General features: G+C 54.2%; 1 protein-coding gene across 1 annotated transcript; it reads left to right on the plus strand.

Annotated features, from left to right (window-relative positions):
- Positions 1-7,506: 7,506 nt before the first annotated feature.
- Positions 7,507-17,313, plus strand: LOC144676400 (uncharacterized). The gene is made up of 3 exons (XM_078536818.1): positions 7,507-8,493; positions 11,262-11,443; positions 17,202-17,313. The coding sequence occupies exons 1-3, from the start codon at positions 7,552-7,554 to the stop codon at positions 17,311-17,313; spliced, it is 1,236 nt and encodes a 411-aa protein (XP_078392944.1). The 5' UTR covers positions 7,507-7,551.
- The last annotated feature ends 599 nt before the right edge of the window (positions 17,314-17,912 follow it).

Genomic DNA, 17,912 nt, shown 5'->3' on the forward strand with positions numbered 1-17,912 from the left:
ATTGGCGGGAGACACGGTCTATCAGAAAAAAAACCATTTAAAGCGACTGATTGTTGGCAATGTCATCACCGACACCCCCCTACGCCCCAACAATTGTCCAGGACAAGGCTGCTCGTTGATTTAGGTGGCTGTTTGGACATGTGGTTCGGGTGCTAGCACCTCTTGCCCCCACCCCCCCCCCCCCCCCACCCACCCCCGAGTCACAACGTCCTGGGTTTAAGTCCCCAACTCCACGACTTGAGCATAAAAATTAAGAGTGGGCAGTGCAGTACTGAGGGAGTGCGGCACTGTTGGTGGGTTCTGTCCTTTTTGGATAAGGTCTCTCTGTGACGGACTCTGATCGGATCCCATGGCATTATTTCGATGAAGGGTACGCAGGTTTCTCCACAGTCCGCCGGCCGATGTTTATCCCTCCATCAACGTCACGGAAACAGGGCACCTGGTCGATGTCACCTTGCTCTTTTGTGGGAGCTTGCTGTGCGCGAATTGGCTGCTGTGTTTCCTGCATTTGGGAGGGGCTATTTTTGGGAGGGGTTACTTTTAGGAGGGTTTTTTGGGAGGGGGGGCTTCGGGGGCGGGGTTTATTGGGAGGAGATGTTTCGGGGTGGGGTATTTTTGGGAGGGGGTATTTTTGGGAGGGGTATTTCATTGTGTGGGGTGCTTTTGGGACGGGGTATTTCAGGGCTGGGTTAATTTTGGGAGGAGGAATTTCATTGTCTGGGGAATTTTTGGAAGGGGGGATTTTGGGAAGGGGTATTTTTCTGAGGGGGTACTTTTAGGAGGGATTTTTTGGGAGGGGCATTTCAGGGGTGGGGTTTATTGGGAGGAGATATGAGGGGGTATTCTGATGAGGGGGTATTTTGGGGAAAGTTTATTCTGGCAGGGGGTATTTTTGGGAGGGTTTATTTTGGGGAGGGTTTATTTTGGGAGGGGGTAGTTTGAGAGGGTTTATTTTGGGAGGGGGTATTTTGTGGAGGGGGTATTTTGGGGATGGTTTCTTTTGAGGAGGGTTTATTTTGGGAGGGGTTATTTTTGGGAGTGGGTATTTTGGGGATGGGGTATTTTGGGGAGGATTTATTTTGAGAGGGGGTATTTTGGGAGGGGGTGTTTTGGGGAGGGTTTATTTTGGGGAGGGGGTGTTTTGGGGAGGGGTTATTTTGGGAGGGGGTATTTTGGGGGGTTTATTTTTGGGGAGGGGGTATTTTGGGAGGGTTTATTTTGGGGAGGGGGTATTTTGGGGAGGGGGTATTTTGGGAGGGTTTATTTTGGGTAGGGGGTATTTTGGGGAGGGTTTATTTTTGGGGAGGGGGTGTTTTGGGGAGGGTTTATTTTGGGGAGGGGGTATTTTGGGAGGGTTTATTTTGGGGAGGGGGTGTTTTGGGGAGGGTTTATTTTGGGGAGGGGTTATTTTGGGAGGGGGTAAATTTAATGCAGTTTTGAGCACGTCACCACTTTCCATCAGGGGTTATTCCCGCACATGCGTCGGTCCTACGCAGGGAGCCCTGCGAAAGTGGCCAATCAGAGAGCTCGTCCCATGAGGAGCCGTCTCACCATGCCAGTGTAAGCTCGTGTCTGATTGGCTATTCCCTGGGAGGCACTGGGAGCCGCTGGAAGCTCAATCGAGGGGAGTTGGCCAAATAAAACGCCGACGGCGTAAACGTCGCTTACGACTTGACCAATCACCGCGCGGCGTGGTGATGACTGACAGGCGGAGTGGGCGGTGTCGGAGGGCGGGATTTGAAGGGTTGTGTGGGGGGGCGGGGTCTCTCTCTCTCTCTCTCTCTCACACGCTCACTCTCTGACGGACAGCCCGATCCGCCAATGGTGAGTGGGGCCGGGCGGAGCGGCGCGGGATTGACAGCCGGCCGCGGCCAATGGGCGGGCGGCTCCCCCCCCCACCCCCTTTTACGGCCGGCCCGGGCCAATGGGCGCAGGGAGGCGGGATTTCCCTACCCCCGCTGGTGGAAAGTTGTCAACAGCGGCCCGAGGGAGGAAGGTTCTTGAACGGCGAGGGCCGAGCGAGCCGGGGGCAGGGGGGTGGGGGGAAATACCGACCGGCCGGCCGGCGCAGCCCGAGGAGGGCAGGAACCCGACAGGTGAGGCCCCCGTCCCTTGCGACCCGGGCTGGGAGGCCGAGCACTGGCCGGGGCGGAGGCAGCAGGAAACTCCGAGGCTTGAGGCCTTGCCCTGGGCAGAGGGAGGGAGGGGAGCCCCTGAGGCCACAGAAAGTTTCCAGCCCCGGGGAGGGGGGGGGGGAGGAGGGGGTGGGGAGGGGGGGGTGGGGGTGGGGGTGGGGAGGGGGGGGGAGGTGGGGGTGGGGAGGGGGGGAGAGGTGGGGGTGGGGAGGGGGGGAGAGGTGGGGGTGGGGAGGGGGGGAGAGGTGGGGGTGGGGAGGGGGGAGAGGTGGGGGTGGGGAGGGGGGGAGAGGTGGGGGTGGGGAGGGGGGAGAGGTGGGGGTGGGGAGGGGGGGGAGGTGGGGGTGGGGAGGGGGGGAGGTGGGGGTGGGGAGGGGGGAGAGGTGGGGGTGGGGAGGGGGGGAGAGGTGGGGTGGGGAGGGGGGGGAGGTGGGGGTGGGGAGGGGGGGAGAGGTGGGGGTGGGGAGGGGGGAGAGGTGGGGGTGGGGGAGGGGGGAGAGGTGGGGGTGGGGAGGGGGGGAGAGGTGGGGGTGGGGAGGGGGGGAGAGGTGGGGGTGGGGAGGGGGGGAGAGGTGGGGGTGGGAGGGGGAGAGGTGGGGGTGGGGAGGGGGTGGGGAGGGAGGTGGGGGGGGTTAACCCAAGACCCCCTCACCCCCTCCGGGGTCACAGTTAAATTTAGGGGCCGCCAAAGTTTGGAACTGAACCTGTTTCCCCCAAATCCAACCTGAGGTTTAACTTATTCCACCTAAATCTAAACTTTACCTGAATTTAACCCTCTTGCCCCTAAACTTTACCAGAATTTAACCCTCTTGCACCTAAACTTTACCAGAATTTAACCTCTTGCCCCTAAACTTTACCAGAATATAACCCTCTTGCACCTAAACTTTACCAGAATTTAACCTCTTGCATCTAAACTTTACCAGAATTTAACCTCTTGCCCCTAAACTTTACCAGAATTTAACCCTATTGCCCCTAAACTTTACCAGAATTTAACCTCTTGCCCCTAAACTTTACCAGAATTTAACCCTATTGCCCCTAAACTTTACCAGAATTTAACCCTATTGCCCCTAAACTTTACCAGAATTTAACCTCTTGCACCTAAACTTTACCAGAATTTAACCCTCTTGCACCTAAACTTTACCAGAATTTAACCTCTTGCCCCTAAACTTTACCTGAATTTAACCTCTTGCACCTAAACTTTATCAGAATTTAACCCTCTTGCCCCTAAACTTTACCAGAATTTAACCTCTTGCACCTAAACTTTACCAGAATTTAACCCTCTTGCATCTAAACTTTACCAGAATTTAACCTCTTGCACCTAAACTTTACCAGAATTTAACCCTATTGCACCTAAACTTTACCAGAATTTAACCTCTTGCCCCTAAACTTTACCAGAATTTAACCCTATTGCACCTAAACTTTACCAGAATTTAACCCTCTTGCATCTAAACTTTACCAGAATTTAACCCTATTGCACCTAAACTTTACCAGAATTTAACCCTATTGCACCTAAACTTTACCAGAATTTAACCTCTTGCACCTAAACTTTACCAGAATTTAACCTCTTGCACCTAAACTTTACCAGAATTTAACCCTATTGCACCTAAACTTTACCAGAATTTAACCTCTTGCACCTAAACTTTACCAGAATTTAACCTCTTGCACCTAAACTTTACCAGAATTTAACCCTATTGCACCTAAACTTTACCAGAATTTAACCTCTTGCATCTAAACTTTACCAGAATTTAACCTCTTGCCCCTAAACTTTACCAGAATTTAACCCTATTGCACCTAAACTTTACCAGAATTTAACCCTCTTGCACCTAAACTTTACCAGAATTTAACCTCTTGCACCTAAACTTTACCAGAATTTAACCCTATTGCATCTAAACTTTACCAGAATTTAACCCTATTGCATCTAAACTTTACCAGAATTTAACCTCTTGCGCCTAAACTTTACCAGAATGTAACCCTATTGCCCCTAAACTTTACCAGAATTTAACCCTCTTGCACCTAAACTTTACCAGAATTTAACCCTATTGCATCTAAACTTTACCAGAATTTAACCCTCTTGCACCTAAACTTCACCTGAATTTAACCTATTGCATCTAAACTTTATTAGAATTTAACCTATTGCATCTAAACTTTACTAGAATTTAACCTATTGCATCTAAACGTTACCAGAATTTAACCTATTGCATCTGAACTTTACCAGAATTTAACCTATTGCGTCTAAACTTTACCAGAATTCAACTTATTGCGTCTAAACTTTACCAGAAATTTAACCTCTTGCACCTAAGTTTTACCAGAATTTAACCTCTTGCACCTAAATTTTACCAGAATTTAACCTCTTGCACCTAAATTTTACCAGAATTTAACCCTATTGCACCTAAACTTTACCAGAATTTAACCTCTTGCATCAAAACTTTACCAGAATTTAACCTCTTGCATCAAAACTTTACCAGAATTTAACCTCTTGCCCCTAAACTTTACCAGAATTTAACCTCTTGCCCCTAAACTTTACCAGAATTTAACCTATTGCATCTAAACTTTACCAGAATTTAACCTATTGCATCTAAACTTTACCTGAATTTAGCCTATTGCACCTAAACTTTACCAGAATTTAACCTATTTCATCTAAACTTTACCAGAATTTAACCTATTGCATCTAAACTTTACCTGAATTTAACCTCTTGCCCCTAAACTTTACCAGAATTTAACCTCTTGCATCTAAACTTTACCAGAATTTAACCTCTTGCACCTAAACTTTACCAGAATTTAACCCATTGCACCTAAACTTTACCAGAATTTAACCCATTGCACCTAAACTTTACCAGAATTTAACCTCTTGCACCTAAACTTTACCAGAATTTAACCTATTGCATCAGAACTTTACAAGAATTTAACCTCTTGCATCTAAACTTTACCAGAATTTAACCTCTTGCACCTAAACTTTACCAGAATTTAACCTCTTGCACCTAAACTTTACCAGAATTTAACCTCTTGCATCTAAACTTTACCAGAATTTAACCTATTGCGTCTGAACTTTACCAGAATTTAACCCATTGCATCAAAACTTTACCAGAATTTAACCCATTGCACCTAAACTTTACCAGAATTTAACCTATCGCACCTAAACTTTACCAGAATTTAACCTATTGCACCAAAAGCTTACCAGAATTTAACCTGCTGCATCTAAACTTCACCTGACTTTAACCTATTGCACCGAAACGTCATCAGAATTTAACTGGCTGCGCCCGAACTTTGCCGGAATTTAACTGGCTGCGCCCGAGCGTCGCCGGGATTTAACCGGGCTGCGCCCAAATCGCACCTATTGCATCTAATTGTCACCTAAATTTTGCCTGTTTAACTTGAAATCCGTTGATATTAATTGGTCCATTTGGATTATCGTTATTTCGGATCGTCAAAGTTTGGGAATGAAGCTCCGATAATTGAAATGTGTTGTAATTAAGACTTTGAAATGTTAACCACCTTTGAATTGCTGTTTAGAATTGAGAGGGGCACTTTTCATTCATGCGGGGAGGGTGGAGAGGCTGGGATTGTTGTCCTGATTGTTGAGAAGGTCAAGGGAACATTACAAATGATGAGGAGCATTGATTGAAAGAGTTAATAATGGATACACTTAACTTTTAATCTCACGCCTTGGAGTGTTCCAAACCACGGCACAGCGAATGAAGTGCCTTTGGAGTGTAATCACTGCTGTAAAATAAGTAAAGTAGCAGCTGATTTGCACACAGCAAGCTCCCACAAACAGCAAAGTGATAATAGCCAGCCGATATGTTCGCACTGTTGCCTACAACAGGTCAGGCTTAACATATGAGGAACGTTTGAGGACTCTGGGTCTATACTCGATGGAGTTTAGAAGGATGAGGGGGGGGGATCTGATTGAAACTTACAGAATACTGAAAGGCCTGGATAGAGTGGACGTGGGGGGAGATGTTTCCATTAGTAGGAGAGACTAGGACCCGAGGGCACAGCCTCAGAGTAAAGGGAAGACCTTTTAGAACAGAGATGAGGAGAAACTTCTTTAGCCAGAGAGTGGTGAATCTATGGAATTCATTGCCACAGAAGGCTGTGGAGGCCAGGTCATTGAGTATATTTAAGACCGAGATAGATAGGTTCTTGATTGGTAAGGGGATCAAAGGTTATGGGGAGAAGGCGGGAGAATGGGGGTTGAGAAACTTATCAGCCATGATTGAATGGCGGAGCAGACTCGATGGGCCAAATGGCCTAATTTCTGCTCCTATGTCTTATGGTCAGCTGATCATCCTGTTGCTGCTTGTGGGAGCTTGCTGTGCACCAGTCGGCTGCCACGGTCCTTATGTTACCGGGGTGATCAAAAAGGTACCTCATCGGTCGCAAAGCACTTTGGGGGGATGGGGGGGGGTGGGGTGACTGGTGCACGTGAAAGATGCTATCAATGCATGTCTCTCCTCGGAGATGCTGTTAGCGAGAGGAAACTGTGCCCCACCGGCAGAGGGGCCGGTAACTAGAGGGAACAGTTGGCCGGGGGCCGAATGGCCTCTTTCTGGGCTGCGTCGCTCTCTGATTTCAGAGAGTTTGGCAGAAGAGGCCGAGAGGGGAGGGGGAGGGATTTCTGACCTAGCAAATGCAATACGCTGCCTGTAAGGAGAGAGGAAGAAGGTCCAATAACAACTTTCAAAAGGGGGAATTGGATCAATACCCGGAAAGGGATATTTAGCAGGGCGAAGTCGGGGCACTAATCGGACAGCTCTCTCAAAGGGCCAGCACAGGCGTGATGGGCCAAATGGCCACCTCCTGAGCCGTAGGAGCCCATGGTCTAAATTGAATCGTGCCTGGTGTTTATTTTGGTGGGGTGGGATGTACCTGTTGCTTATGAAGGAACTCATCTGCCTCTCTCTTTGCCTCACAGGTCACTTGACCCTCCCATTCGAACCTTCTCCTTTCTCACCAACGCGGAGGACGACCTCAGCCGAGGGCCGAGAGTTTCCAGCCTTGGCCTCGCTCACTGCCCCCATGGCACCCATTCCCAGCCGGAGGACTGGTGGCTGACCGTTGCCGGGGGCCCTCGCTCGATCGCGCCGCCGCCTCCTCCTCCTTCCTTCCTTCCTACCGCGCGGAGATGTGGACCAGTTCCGTCGGCGTGCAGAATGTCCGTGGGCCCTGAGACCGGCGCCTCGTGAGCCGAGGCGGCTTCCGCTCCCCCTCTCTCTCTCTCTCCCGCTCTCCTGTACTGCTTGCCTTTCGGATCCGAGGGGAGCCTTTGGAGAATTAGCCGGTCGGAGATGTGGGAGCTGAGCGGCTAGGGTTGGCGTCACGGGGTGGGGGGGGGGAGGGGGCGGGGGAGAAAACCGGAGACTTGTGTCTTTTTTTTTTGTGTCTTTGTCCTCGCGACGAGGAGAACTCCCGGACGATGATCGGGGGGAAGAAGAAGAGCGGCTTTCAGATCACCAGCGTCACCTCGGAGTACGACGGCGGCGAAACCGCGAAGGAGCCGCTGAACGGCGAGGCGGAGTTCGCCCCCCTGGTGAACGGGGGGCCGGGCTGCCCGCCGCCCGGGGGGCACCCCGCCCCGCCCGAGCCGGCGGGCGCCGGGCAGGACGGCCCGGCCGCCGATCGGACGATACCGCCCCCTCCCGCTGGGGAGGCAGCGGCACCACCACCACCACCGGAGGCCTCCAAGGCGCCCCCGAGGACCCCCTGCCCGCCCGCTCCGGCCGGGGGCTCCTGTAGCTCGCGCTTCCGGGTGGTGAAGCTGGACCACGGCCTGGGGGAGCCTTACCGCCGGGGGCGCTGGACCTGCGTGGACTTGTACGACAGGGACCTGGACGGCCACGGGCTGGCCAAAGTCCTGGATGGCGCCCGGCACGTCAACTCGCTGGACTCTCACCTGGAGGTCGCCGTCCTCGCCCACAAGGCCGTCGGCCAGCTCCGGCCGAAGCTGCACGCGCCCAAGAGCCAGGGGTCGCCGCCGCTCCCCTGCCAGGCGGACCCCCCGCGAGGGAAGGCCCTGGCCGCCGGCCGCCCCTCCACCCCCTTCGCCCAGGCGGCGGCCAGGACTCTGAGCTCGGACGGGCCGGCCGGCCCCGATCGCCGGCCGGGATCGCCGGCCCCCGCCAGCCCCCCGCGGGCCTCCCCCCTCCCCCCGGCCGGCAGGGGCGCTGGGCCGGCGGCCGGGCCCGTGGAGACCGGCGGCGGCGCGGGGCCGGCCGGGGCGGCGCCGAGGGAGGAAGCGAAGACCGGACCCGCCACGCCACACGGACCCCAGGCGGCCGCCGGGGAGCAGGCTGCAGCCAAGCAGCTCCCGCCAAATGTGAACCAGCCCTCGTCCGGGGAGCAGGGAGCAGTGAGAAAGGCAAGTTCAGCATGTGTCGGGCTGGGTGCCCATCTCGCTCACATTGGCAGATGGGTGGGTGGAGGGAGGGAGGGGTTGTTGGGGGTGGTGGGGGGGTGGTTTCTGGGGGTGTTGCAGGGGGCGGTGATGATGTTGCCGGGGGGCGGGGGGGGGTGTTGCGGGAGGGGAATGTTGTGGGGGGCCGTTGGTTTGCGGCTGCCGGTTACAAACAAGATGCAAGTCCTGAGTTGAGGCACATTCGAAGCTGCAGCACACGGTGCCCAGCGCCGCCCTGCGTCCTGCAGTCGGTTCAGCCAGGCACATGGCCCTCCCCCTCCCCCGGTCCTCCTCCCCTCCCCCTGCTCCCCCTCCCCTGGTCCTCCTCCCCTCACTCTGCTCCCCCTCCCCCCGTCCCCATTCCCCCCGCTCCCCTCCCTCCCCAGCCCTCCAGCGGGCAGGGGCGGTGTGAGGATCAGGCAGTGGTGGCCGGGACTGGGCGAACTCTCTGTCGTTGGCTGACCCGGCTGCAGTGTTCACTGAGGCAGCTTCTCGCTGCTTCGAACCATCCTCCCTTCTCCAGAAAGGAAGACTGCATTTCTGTGGTGCCTTTCACCACCCACCCCTCCGGCTGTGACAAAGTGCTTCACAGCCCGATGACATGCCCTTTAATATTTGGAGGTGGGGTGGGGGGTGATGCGGGAAATGCTGTTGGGACAGTTACCCACTGTTGTGTAGCATTGCAGCAGCCATGTTTTCACACAGCAAGATCCCACGATCAGATTGTCCATTTTGATATTGGGCGAGGGGATAAATTGTGGAAAGTAGCTCCCTCCTGCAATCTTTTGCATTCACCTGAGGGGGGGAGGGGGGGCGAGGGGTGAAGGGGAGGTGGTGGGGGCGGATGGATGGGGGGGGGGGTGCCCCCCTCGGTTGGTACAGCTCTCCGGGACTGCTTTGTGCTCTCTGGTCACCAGGATCGCTGACTAGTGATATCACTCGGTACCCCACTGTCTCTACCCAGCCCTCCCTTCACCCCCACCAAAGGGTCTCTCTCCCCCGCCCCCACCCCCGACCCCCTCCGGTTGAGCGTTTGACAAAACTGGCTGAGGTGACCTGGTGCCCCTCACCCCAGGGCCCCTCCCCCCCCCCCCACTCCTCAGTGAGTCCCAATGAGTTCTTTTGAAACCTGTCGAAACACTCTCGTGCCTATGTTTCTGTCTATTCAAAATATTTACCCTGGTATCGTGCCAAAGGTTTCTACGCAGTCGAACTGAATGGGCTCTCAGTGGCCTTTTGGGGGTGGGGGGTTGGGGGTGGGGGGGGGTGGGTGGGAAGGCCAGGCCGTTTGAAAGAAGCAGCGTACTGTGTCGTGCTGAAACCCGAGCGCGTTGGAGTTAAGGGTAGTTACGGTTCGATGGAACCTTTCCACCCTCTTCCCTTCCCTTCCCTCCTCTTCTCAATCGCTTCCCACTGAGGGAAGCCTTCCCCCTTTTACATGGTCACTGAAGTTACCACGCTCCCTCCAAAAGAAAAATCACAGACCTGCGCAGGGCACGAAGAGGCCCTTCGGCCCATCGCGCCTGGGCCAGCCCTTTGAAAGAGCGGGCCACTCTCTCCCTGTAGCCCTGCGGCGCTTTCCCTTTGAAGGGGAACTGGGTAAATACTTCAAAGGTTATTGAAGTTTCCCTTTCAGGCAGTGCGTTCCAGATAACCACGCGTTTAAAAGGAGGTTTCTGTCTCCTCCTCCTGTTTTCTTCTGCCAGTTACCCTCAATCTGTGTCCCTCGGGTTACCGACCCTCCTGCCAGTGGAAACAGTTTCTCCTTGTTTACTCCATCGAAACTGTCCCCGATTTTGAACACCTCTCTTAAACCTCCCCCCTTAACCACTCCTCCCCCTGCTCTAAGGAGAACAATTCCAGCTTCTCCCATCTCTCCACATTTTAACTGAAGTCCCTCATCCCTAAAACCATTCGAAGCAAACCTCCTCTGCAGCCTCTCCGAGGCCTTGACGCCCTTCCTAAATCTCAGAATCTCACAGGGCAGAAGAGGCCCTTCGGCCCATCGAGTCTGCACCGACACGTGAGAAACACCTGACCTACCTACCTAATCCCATTTACCAGCACTTGGCCCCATAGCCTTGAATGTTATGACGTGCCAAGTGCTCATCCAGGTACTTTTTAAAGGATGTGAGGCTAACCCGCCTCCACCATCCTCCCCCAGGGAGCGCATTCCAGACCCTCACCACCCTCTGGGTAAAAAAGTTTTTCCTCACATCCCCCCCATAAACCTCCTGCCCCTCACCTTGAACTTGTGTCCCCCTCGTGACTGACCCTTCAACTAAGGGGAACAGCTGCTCCCTATCCACCCTGTCCATGCCCCTCATAATCTTGTACACCTCGATCAGGTCGCCCCTCAATCTTCTCTGCTCCAACAAAAACAACCCAAGTCTATCCAACCTCTCTTCATAACTTAAAATGTTTCAATCCCAGGCAACATCCTGGTGAATCTCCTCTGCACCCCCTCCAGTGCAATCACATCCTTCCTATAATGTGGCGACCAGAGCTGCACACAGTACTCCAGCTGTGGCCTCACCGAGAGTTCTCTGTACACTACCACCAAAGCGGTGCCCGGAATCGGCCACCAGGAGCTGGGCCCCTCCAAAGGTTGAGCGTATCTTCCTCGCGTTTCGTGATGCGGTGGTGAACTCGTGGCGAGGGTTGTTTTCTGTGAAGTAACTCTTTCCTGCCTCTCTCTCTTTGCTTCCCACCCACCCCCCTCCCCCCACTAGTTTTCTGAGCCTCGATCCACGTCCGTCTCGCCGGCCCCCTTAACCCAGGACGGCAGCCCTTCCAGAAAGACCCGTGCCTCTGAGCCCAACGTCGCCAGCTCGCTACGCTTCACCTCGCCCATGCAGACCCTGGCCAAGTCCATGCTGTCGGTTGGAACGCACCCGGACGGTGATGACGACAGGTACGGCCTCCCTCTTTCTTTCAGCGGAGGTGGGGGGTGGGGGGAGAGTTGCCGAGCCGGTGGGAGAGGAGGCTTTGGTGGGAGCGGAGATGGTTGCCGAGCCGGAAGGCGATCGAAAGCCTAACTCCCTGTGCGGAGTGCGGTGCCTCGAGAGGCTGCGTCGTTTGGGGTCCCAGTATTCTCGGAGGACGTTTCGCCTGCCACACTCCCCCCACAGGGTGGGGGCTGCCCTGGGCACAGTGCGATTCACCCCCCCTTTCCCGTTTGGGCCCCCATTACCCCCCCCCCAGGCCACATAAATTGAGCCAGTGCTGACGGGCGGGCTCCCTGGGTTGAAAGGACGCTTTGTAACCGGTCAGCATTTCCTGGAGGGATGGGTGTTGTCCTCAAGGCTTCGATCTGTCCTCGGCCAGGAGACATTTGAACACCCCGCCCCCCCCCTGTGTGGGCAGCGTGATCAGATGGAGAGTATGTGCCTAGCTCTCTGACAGCATTCCCCTTGATATGCAGGGACCCCATATGTACGTGCGTGCGTCTGTCTGTCTGGCAGCTCGCTTCACCCTCTCGGCCGTATTTAAATCCGGTGTAAAGGCATCTTTTGTGGCGGGGGGGGGGGGTCCGTTCGTATCCCTTTGATGACACCTCGCCTCCGGAGGAGGCTGTTTGGCTCACCAGTTCCAGAGGCTAATTTGTAATGGTCCATGTAGGCAGCGAGCTCCGTGTGTGTACGTGGGTGGGGTGGGGTGAGTGCGTACTGTATGTTGGGGCCCATTGACTGGGAATTAGGGTTTAAAAAGAAACGTATTCTCTATGGCAGGCTTGGGATTCCCCCCAAACTGCTTCAAAGCCAGTAAATGTGTGGGGCGATGGTGGCGTCCTGGGCTAGTAGTCCAGAGGCCCAGGCTTAATCTGGAATGTGAAGCCAGTCTCAGCAATGGTGACCATGAAACTATCCTCGCTTGTTGCAATCTGGTTCACGTCTGTCTTTTAGGGAAGGGAAATCTGCCATCCTTACCCGGTCTGGCCTACATGTGACTCCAGACCCACACAGCAAATGTGGCTGACTCTTAACTGCCCCCCCCTCTCTGAAATGGCCGAGCGAGCCCACTCAGTTCAAGGGCAATTAGGGATGGGCAACAAATGCTGGCCCTTGCCCACGTCCCCGTGAAAGAAAAAAATTAGTTATGGAGGGGTTGTAGCACAGCGCACAGCAAGATTCCATAAACCACAATGAGATAAACGAGCAGGTAATCGGTTTTAGTGGGTTGAGGGAGAGGGACGAATATCGGTCCCAGGAGACCAAGGAGAGAACTCCCTCAAGGTCAGCAGCAGGAGCGTCAGTCGAGGATTATGTGCTTACGTCTCCGGAGTGCAAGTGGAACCCGTGATCCTCTGGTTCAGAGGCGCGAGAGTTGGCCGTGAGCCACGCCTGATGCCTTTGCACGGCGTTCAGAGGGAGCAGAGGGGCACGGAAAGACAAGCATGCCACAGCCCGGGGTTTGTCAGGCTGGTGATATCTCGCTGCTTCGCACAAGGGCAGGCTCCGTCCTCTTTATGTACACAAGATAGTGAGTTAGCTTGTGACTGATGCATGCCTGACTTTACACGTGTTTCATGTCCTTTTGCAGCAGAAGTGACCTGGTGCAATCTCAGAGCCCCGGAGATGCTAATTAGGGTCAGCAGCAACAACAACGCGCATTTGTCTAGCCCCCGTAACATAGTAAAACGTCCTGAGGCGCTCCACGGGAGCGATTGGCAAACAAAATTTGACACTTAAGCCACATAAGTCGACTCTAGGACAGGTGACCAGAAGCTTGCTTTTTAAAAATAAAAATGTGGTAGGTTTTAAGGCAGAGAGTTTTAGGGAGGGGGGGGATTGCAGAGTTTGAGACCCAGGCAGCTGAAGGCACGGCCGCCAACGGTGGAGCGATTTAAAATCAGAGACGCTCAGGAGGCCAGAGCTGGAGGAGCATGAGGATTTCGGAAGGTTGTAGGGCTGGAGGAGGCTATAGAGATAAAGGAGAGGGTGGGGGGCGCGCGGGGAAGGCGGTGAGGGATTTGAACCGTGAGGAGGAGGATTTTTAACCGGGATCCCCTTCAACGACCTTGCAAAGCTCAAAGTGCGTGTGTCCTGTCGGAGGTGCTCCGCCTTCCTTCGGGCGACTGCTGCCTTTTGAAAGTTGGACGTGGGTGGGTGGGTGGGGGGGGGGTCATCAGAAATGTGAGAGCGTTTACGGGGGATAGCGGCGGGGGAGACGCGTGCAGACTCGCAGCAAGTCTCTGAATCGGTCAGAATTGGAGGAAAAGGTCTGAGAGGGAGGAAAATATAGGACAGTTTCAATAAAATTAACGCCAAGTGACACATGGGAAATAGGTGCAGGTGTGAGCGAAAGGCGAATTTTAAGAGTGACTACTAAAGCAAGACCCTCACAGAGAGGACCGGTGGCCTGGGAGCTGACTTCTGGATGAGGCTGCGAAAGGATAAAGATCAGGATGTTTTGAGAGACGGTCGGGTACCGGGCTGGGGTTTTGTAGGTTTGTACGATCAGACGGTCCGAATGGCCTCGCGCGCGGATGGTTATCGTGCCGCGAGAGCGACCGTGTTACCGAGGCCCAGGCTTTCCGATAGGACAGGCGGGCTGCGGTCACAATCGGGGTCACCAGCTGGTCTTAACTCTCCAGCCGTTTGTGCTGTCCCCCTGGTCTGACTCGCGTAGGTCCTCCTGGGCGGGCTTGCTCGCTCGCTAGGCCGGCATTGGCCGCCGCTTTAGGACATGCCCCATGCATCGGAGCTCAGTAAAAGTTGCAGCCAGGATCAGCCTCGCTCCCCCCACTCCGACCCCGCGGCCCTGTTCCCTCAAGTCCCTGATTCCCTTCCGGAATCATTCATCGTCTCCCCTTCCACCGCCCTCGTCGACAGCGAGTTCCAGCTCATTACCACTCGCAGAGGAAAAAAGTTCCTCCTCACACCCCCCCCCGCCTGCATCTCTCACTCAAACTCTTAAATCTGTGTCCTCCTAGTCCTTGTACCATCAGCGGACGGGAACAGCTTTTCCTTATTTAAATCTGTCATCGTCTTGTACACCTCCATCAGACCTCCCCTCGATCTCCTTTTCTCCTAGGAGAACAGCCCCAACTTCTCCAAGAATTTGTACAGTGCCCCTCTTGACCTCAGGACACCCCAAAGTGCGTTAGAGCCCAATGAAGAGCGTTGGAAGTGTTGGCGCTGGTGTCCAGGAGACTGGGCTGTTCGTTAGTGTCGAGTGCTGACATTTCAGCAAGTAGTTCATCGGCTGTGAAGTGTTTAGGGGGCGTCCTGAAGCCGCGCAAGGTGCTACAGAAATGCAAGCTTCTCTTATCTGAGCTTATTGGAGGGCAGCACCTCCCCTCCCCCCCTCCCTTACTCACCCCACCCTCCCTCCCTCCCTCACCCCACCCTCCAGGGCCTGTGGTGAGTCCACCTCGAGTTTCACAGCAACTGCCGATGGCTCAGAGAGCCCGGGATGAAACGAGGGGAGGGGAGCTGCTTCCTGTGCGTCGAGGGCAGTGACTGCTGTGGCTGCAGGTTGACCCTGCCCTGCACGTAGCTGTAAGTCACGCGGCGATGTGTCCAGGCACTAGGATGCTGCAGCCTTTCCCCACCGATGAGGGAGCCCCCTCAGCCATCGATGTGGGCCACACCAGTTGCTTATCTGCTGTGTGCATGCCAACCCCTCCCCCCTCTCCCTCGGCCTAACAACTAGTTTTCTCTTGCTGCAAGTAAGTGCCTCTGTCCTTCTTGTCAGGCTGTGGAGCCCTTGTAGTGTTTAACCTGATGGAGAGATCCCAGCCCCGGGTTCCCCTCAGCGGTATGTTGCCAGGTTCTCTGCCGCTAAAGGGTGCTGTAAAACCAGAGTGGAATTGGTCTAAAGTCCCATCAGGCTCGAAGCTGACCTCTAGATGTAGAGACACTGAGCTCTGGCCCAGCGCTCGGAACCTGATGTCGCTTTTCAAATGCTGAAGTGCGCTGACATCCTGAGGGGAGACACAGCCGTTCTGGCCTCGTGTGTGTGTGTGTGTGTGTGTCCCCGCTTCCCTTCACCAGACCGGCCAGAGCACTGCCTTTGGTATCCAGGCTCTGCGCTCCCTTACCAAAAGCCGCTACCTCCCTGCCTCTTCGGAAGGCGTTTCCTTAAAACCCTGTAAACTTGAGCTCATCCAAGAATCTGTCCCCTGTGTCCTAACCCGCACCGAGCCCCGCTTCCCTATCGCTCCCCCCGCCCCCTCCCTGCGCTCGCTGACCTACGCTGGCTCCCGGTCGAGCAACGCCTCGATTTTAAAATTCTCATCCTTGTTTTCAAATCCCTCCGAGGCTTCCTTTCCCCCCCCTCCCCACCCCTGTCGCCTCCTCCAACTCCACAACCCTCCAAGAACTCAGTGCTGCCCTGAACCCGGCCTCTTGGGCGTCCTCGATTTTGATTGCTCCCCCGCATTGGCTGCCGTACCTCGGGGTACTGAGCTTTGGAATTCCCTCTCCCCCCACCCCCCCGTCTCTCCGTCCCATTTTCCTCTTTTAAGACGCTTCTTAAAACCCACCTCCTTTGACCAGGATTTTGTCCCAATATCTCCATGTGTGTCTGTGTCATACTTGTTTTATAATGCTCCTGTTAAGCAGCTGGAGGGGGATGTTTTACTATTAGAGATGCTATATAAAGGCAGCTTGTTGTTTTGTGAGTCTAGTGGTGCTGTGGGTGTCCTGGTGTTTTACTGTAGGTGGATTTACCCAGTTAAGAAACTTACTCTGGGACTGTACAGTATGTAGTGCACTTACTAGTGATTTATTGCACTCAGCTGATTCCTTTGTATTTAAAAGCACTTGTCACATGCACCGGCTCTCCCACCCTCTGCAGCTAGCAGCCCTGTCCTCTGCAGGGAGCTCTCACCTACCAACAGTGGCGTGGGCAGCTTGCATTAATGAGGCGCCTTAAACGTTTTTAAAAAAAAATAACATAAAACCAAGCCGCTTCGGAGGGGCGCGAGGTTAAAAAACCCGACACTGAGCTAAAGCAGAGACCGAGGTGGGGGAGACTGACGCCTACAATCTGGACCTGCATACTGGGATTTAAGGGGGCAGCCTAAAAGGAGGAGAGGGTGTTGGGAGAGGTGGCAGGGAGAGGAAGATGAACGGAAGGCAGATAGTTTTACGGTAGGAAGGAAAATTGCAACCGGTGCATCTCTTTTTTTTAGAGTAAGAATCATTTCTGTTCTTTCTACGTACATTTGCATTGGATTTACAGCACAGAAACAGGCCATTCATCCCATCTGCTCCGTGCTGGTGTTTATGCTCCACACAAGCCTCTTCGCACCTTTGCTTCATCTCGGCCTAACACCATATCCTTCTATTCCCTTCTTCCCCCATGTGTTTATCCAGCTTCCCCGTAAATGCATCTATAATATTCACCTCAACCACTCCCTGTGGGAGCAAGTTCCACATTCTCCCCACTCTCTGGGTGAAGAGGTTTCTTTCTCCTGAACTCCCCACTGGATTTACCTGTGACTGTTGCATATTGAATGGACCCTAGTTTCGATCTCCCAACACATGGGAACATCTTCCCTTCAACTATCGTAACAAAACCCTTGATAATTCTAAAAGACCCCTAGCAGTCACCTCTCAACCTCCCGGGTCTCGAGAAAAGAGCCCCAACCCTACTCAGCCTTTCCTTGTCAGTTTTGGTACGCTCCTTGTAAAACCTGCTCTACTTTTTGGTACTTTTCCCAGTGCCTCTGTGGCTTTCAGTATTGAGAAGACCAGAACTCGGCAGCGTTTTCGTTCTGACCCAACCGAGGCGAAGGCTCTCGTGTACGGGCGGCTTCCCGAAAAGGTTTCCTAAGCCCATCGGAGCCTGGAGGGTCTTTGGGAGGGGTGGGGTGGCCTATGGCTAGGTCAGGGCTGTGGAGGGGGTTAACCGACAGAACCTGTGGGTATCCTGGTGTTTGCTTTTGGAAAAGCGGAGTGTAATGTCAGCCTCCTGGAAGCCAGCCGCTGTGATTCCGCTCTCCTGGCCGTCAGTGCTGTGATGGGCTCCCTAAGGTTTCTTTTTCTCACCGATCCTCCTTTCATTGGCCGACCGCATGAAAATGCACCCAAAAAAAAAGCACTTTTTTTTTCCCCAGCGAGTGGGAATGACCCGGAACTCGCTGCCCATGAGGGGCGGTGGAAGCGGAGATGACGGAGATTCCAAAGGGAAATTGGGTGGGCCCCTTGAGGGAAACAGGAACATCAGTAGGGGCGGGAGTAGGCCATTCGATCTCTCGAGCCTGCTCCGTCACTGAAAAAGATCATGACTGATCCGATCTTGGCCATAACTCCACTTTCCTGTCTGTCCTCCCCCTCACCAATAACCCTTGACTCCTTTGTCAGTAAACAAACCTGTCTAACTCAGCCTTGAATATATTCAATGACCCAGCCTCCACTGCTCTCCGGGGAGGA

Source organism: Cetorhinus maximus, unplaced genomic scaffold (genome assembly GCF_964194155.1).
Source record: "Cetorhinus maximus unplaced genomic scaffold, sCetMax3.hap1.1 HAP1_SCAFFOLD_1566, whole genome shotgun sequence".
Taxonomy (NCBI): domain Eukaryota; kingdom Metazoa; phylum Chordata; class Chondrichthyes; order Lamniformes; family Cetorhinidae; genus Cetorhinus; species Cetorhinus maximus.

Bases quoted from the DNA above. Each gene is read 5' to 3' on its own strand.
- LOC144676400 (XM_078536818.1), top strand. From the start codon at position 7,552: ATGATCGGGGGGAAGAAGAAGAGCGGCTTTCAGATCACCAGCGTCACC. The intron at 8,494-11,261 runs GCAAGTTCAGCA...TCCCCCCACTAG, and splicing joins AGCAGGGAGCAGTGAGAAAG to TTTTCTGAGCCTCGATCCAC. The intron at 11,444-17,201 runs GTACGGCCTCCC...TACTTTTCCCAG, and splicing joins CCGGACGGTGATGACGACAG to TGCCTCTGTGGCTTTCAGTA.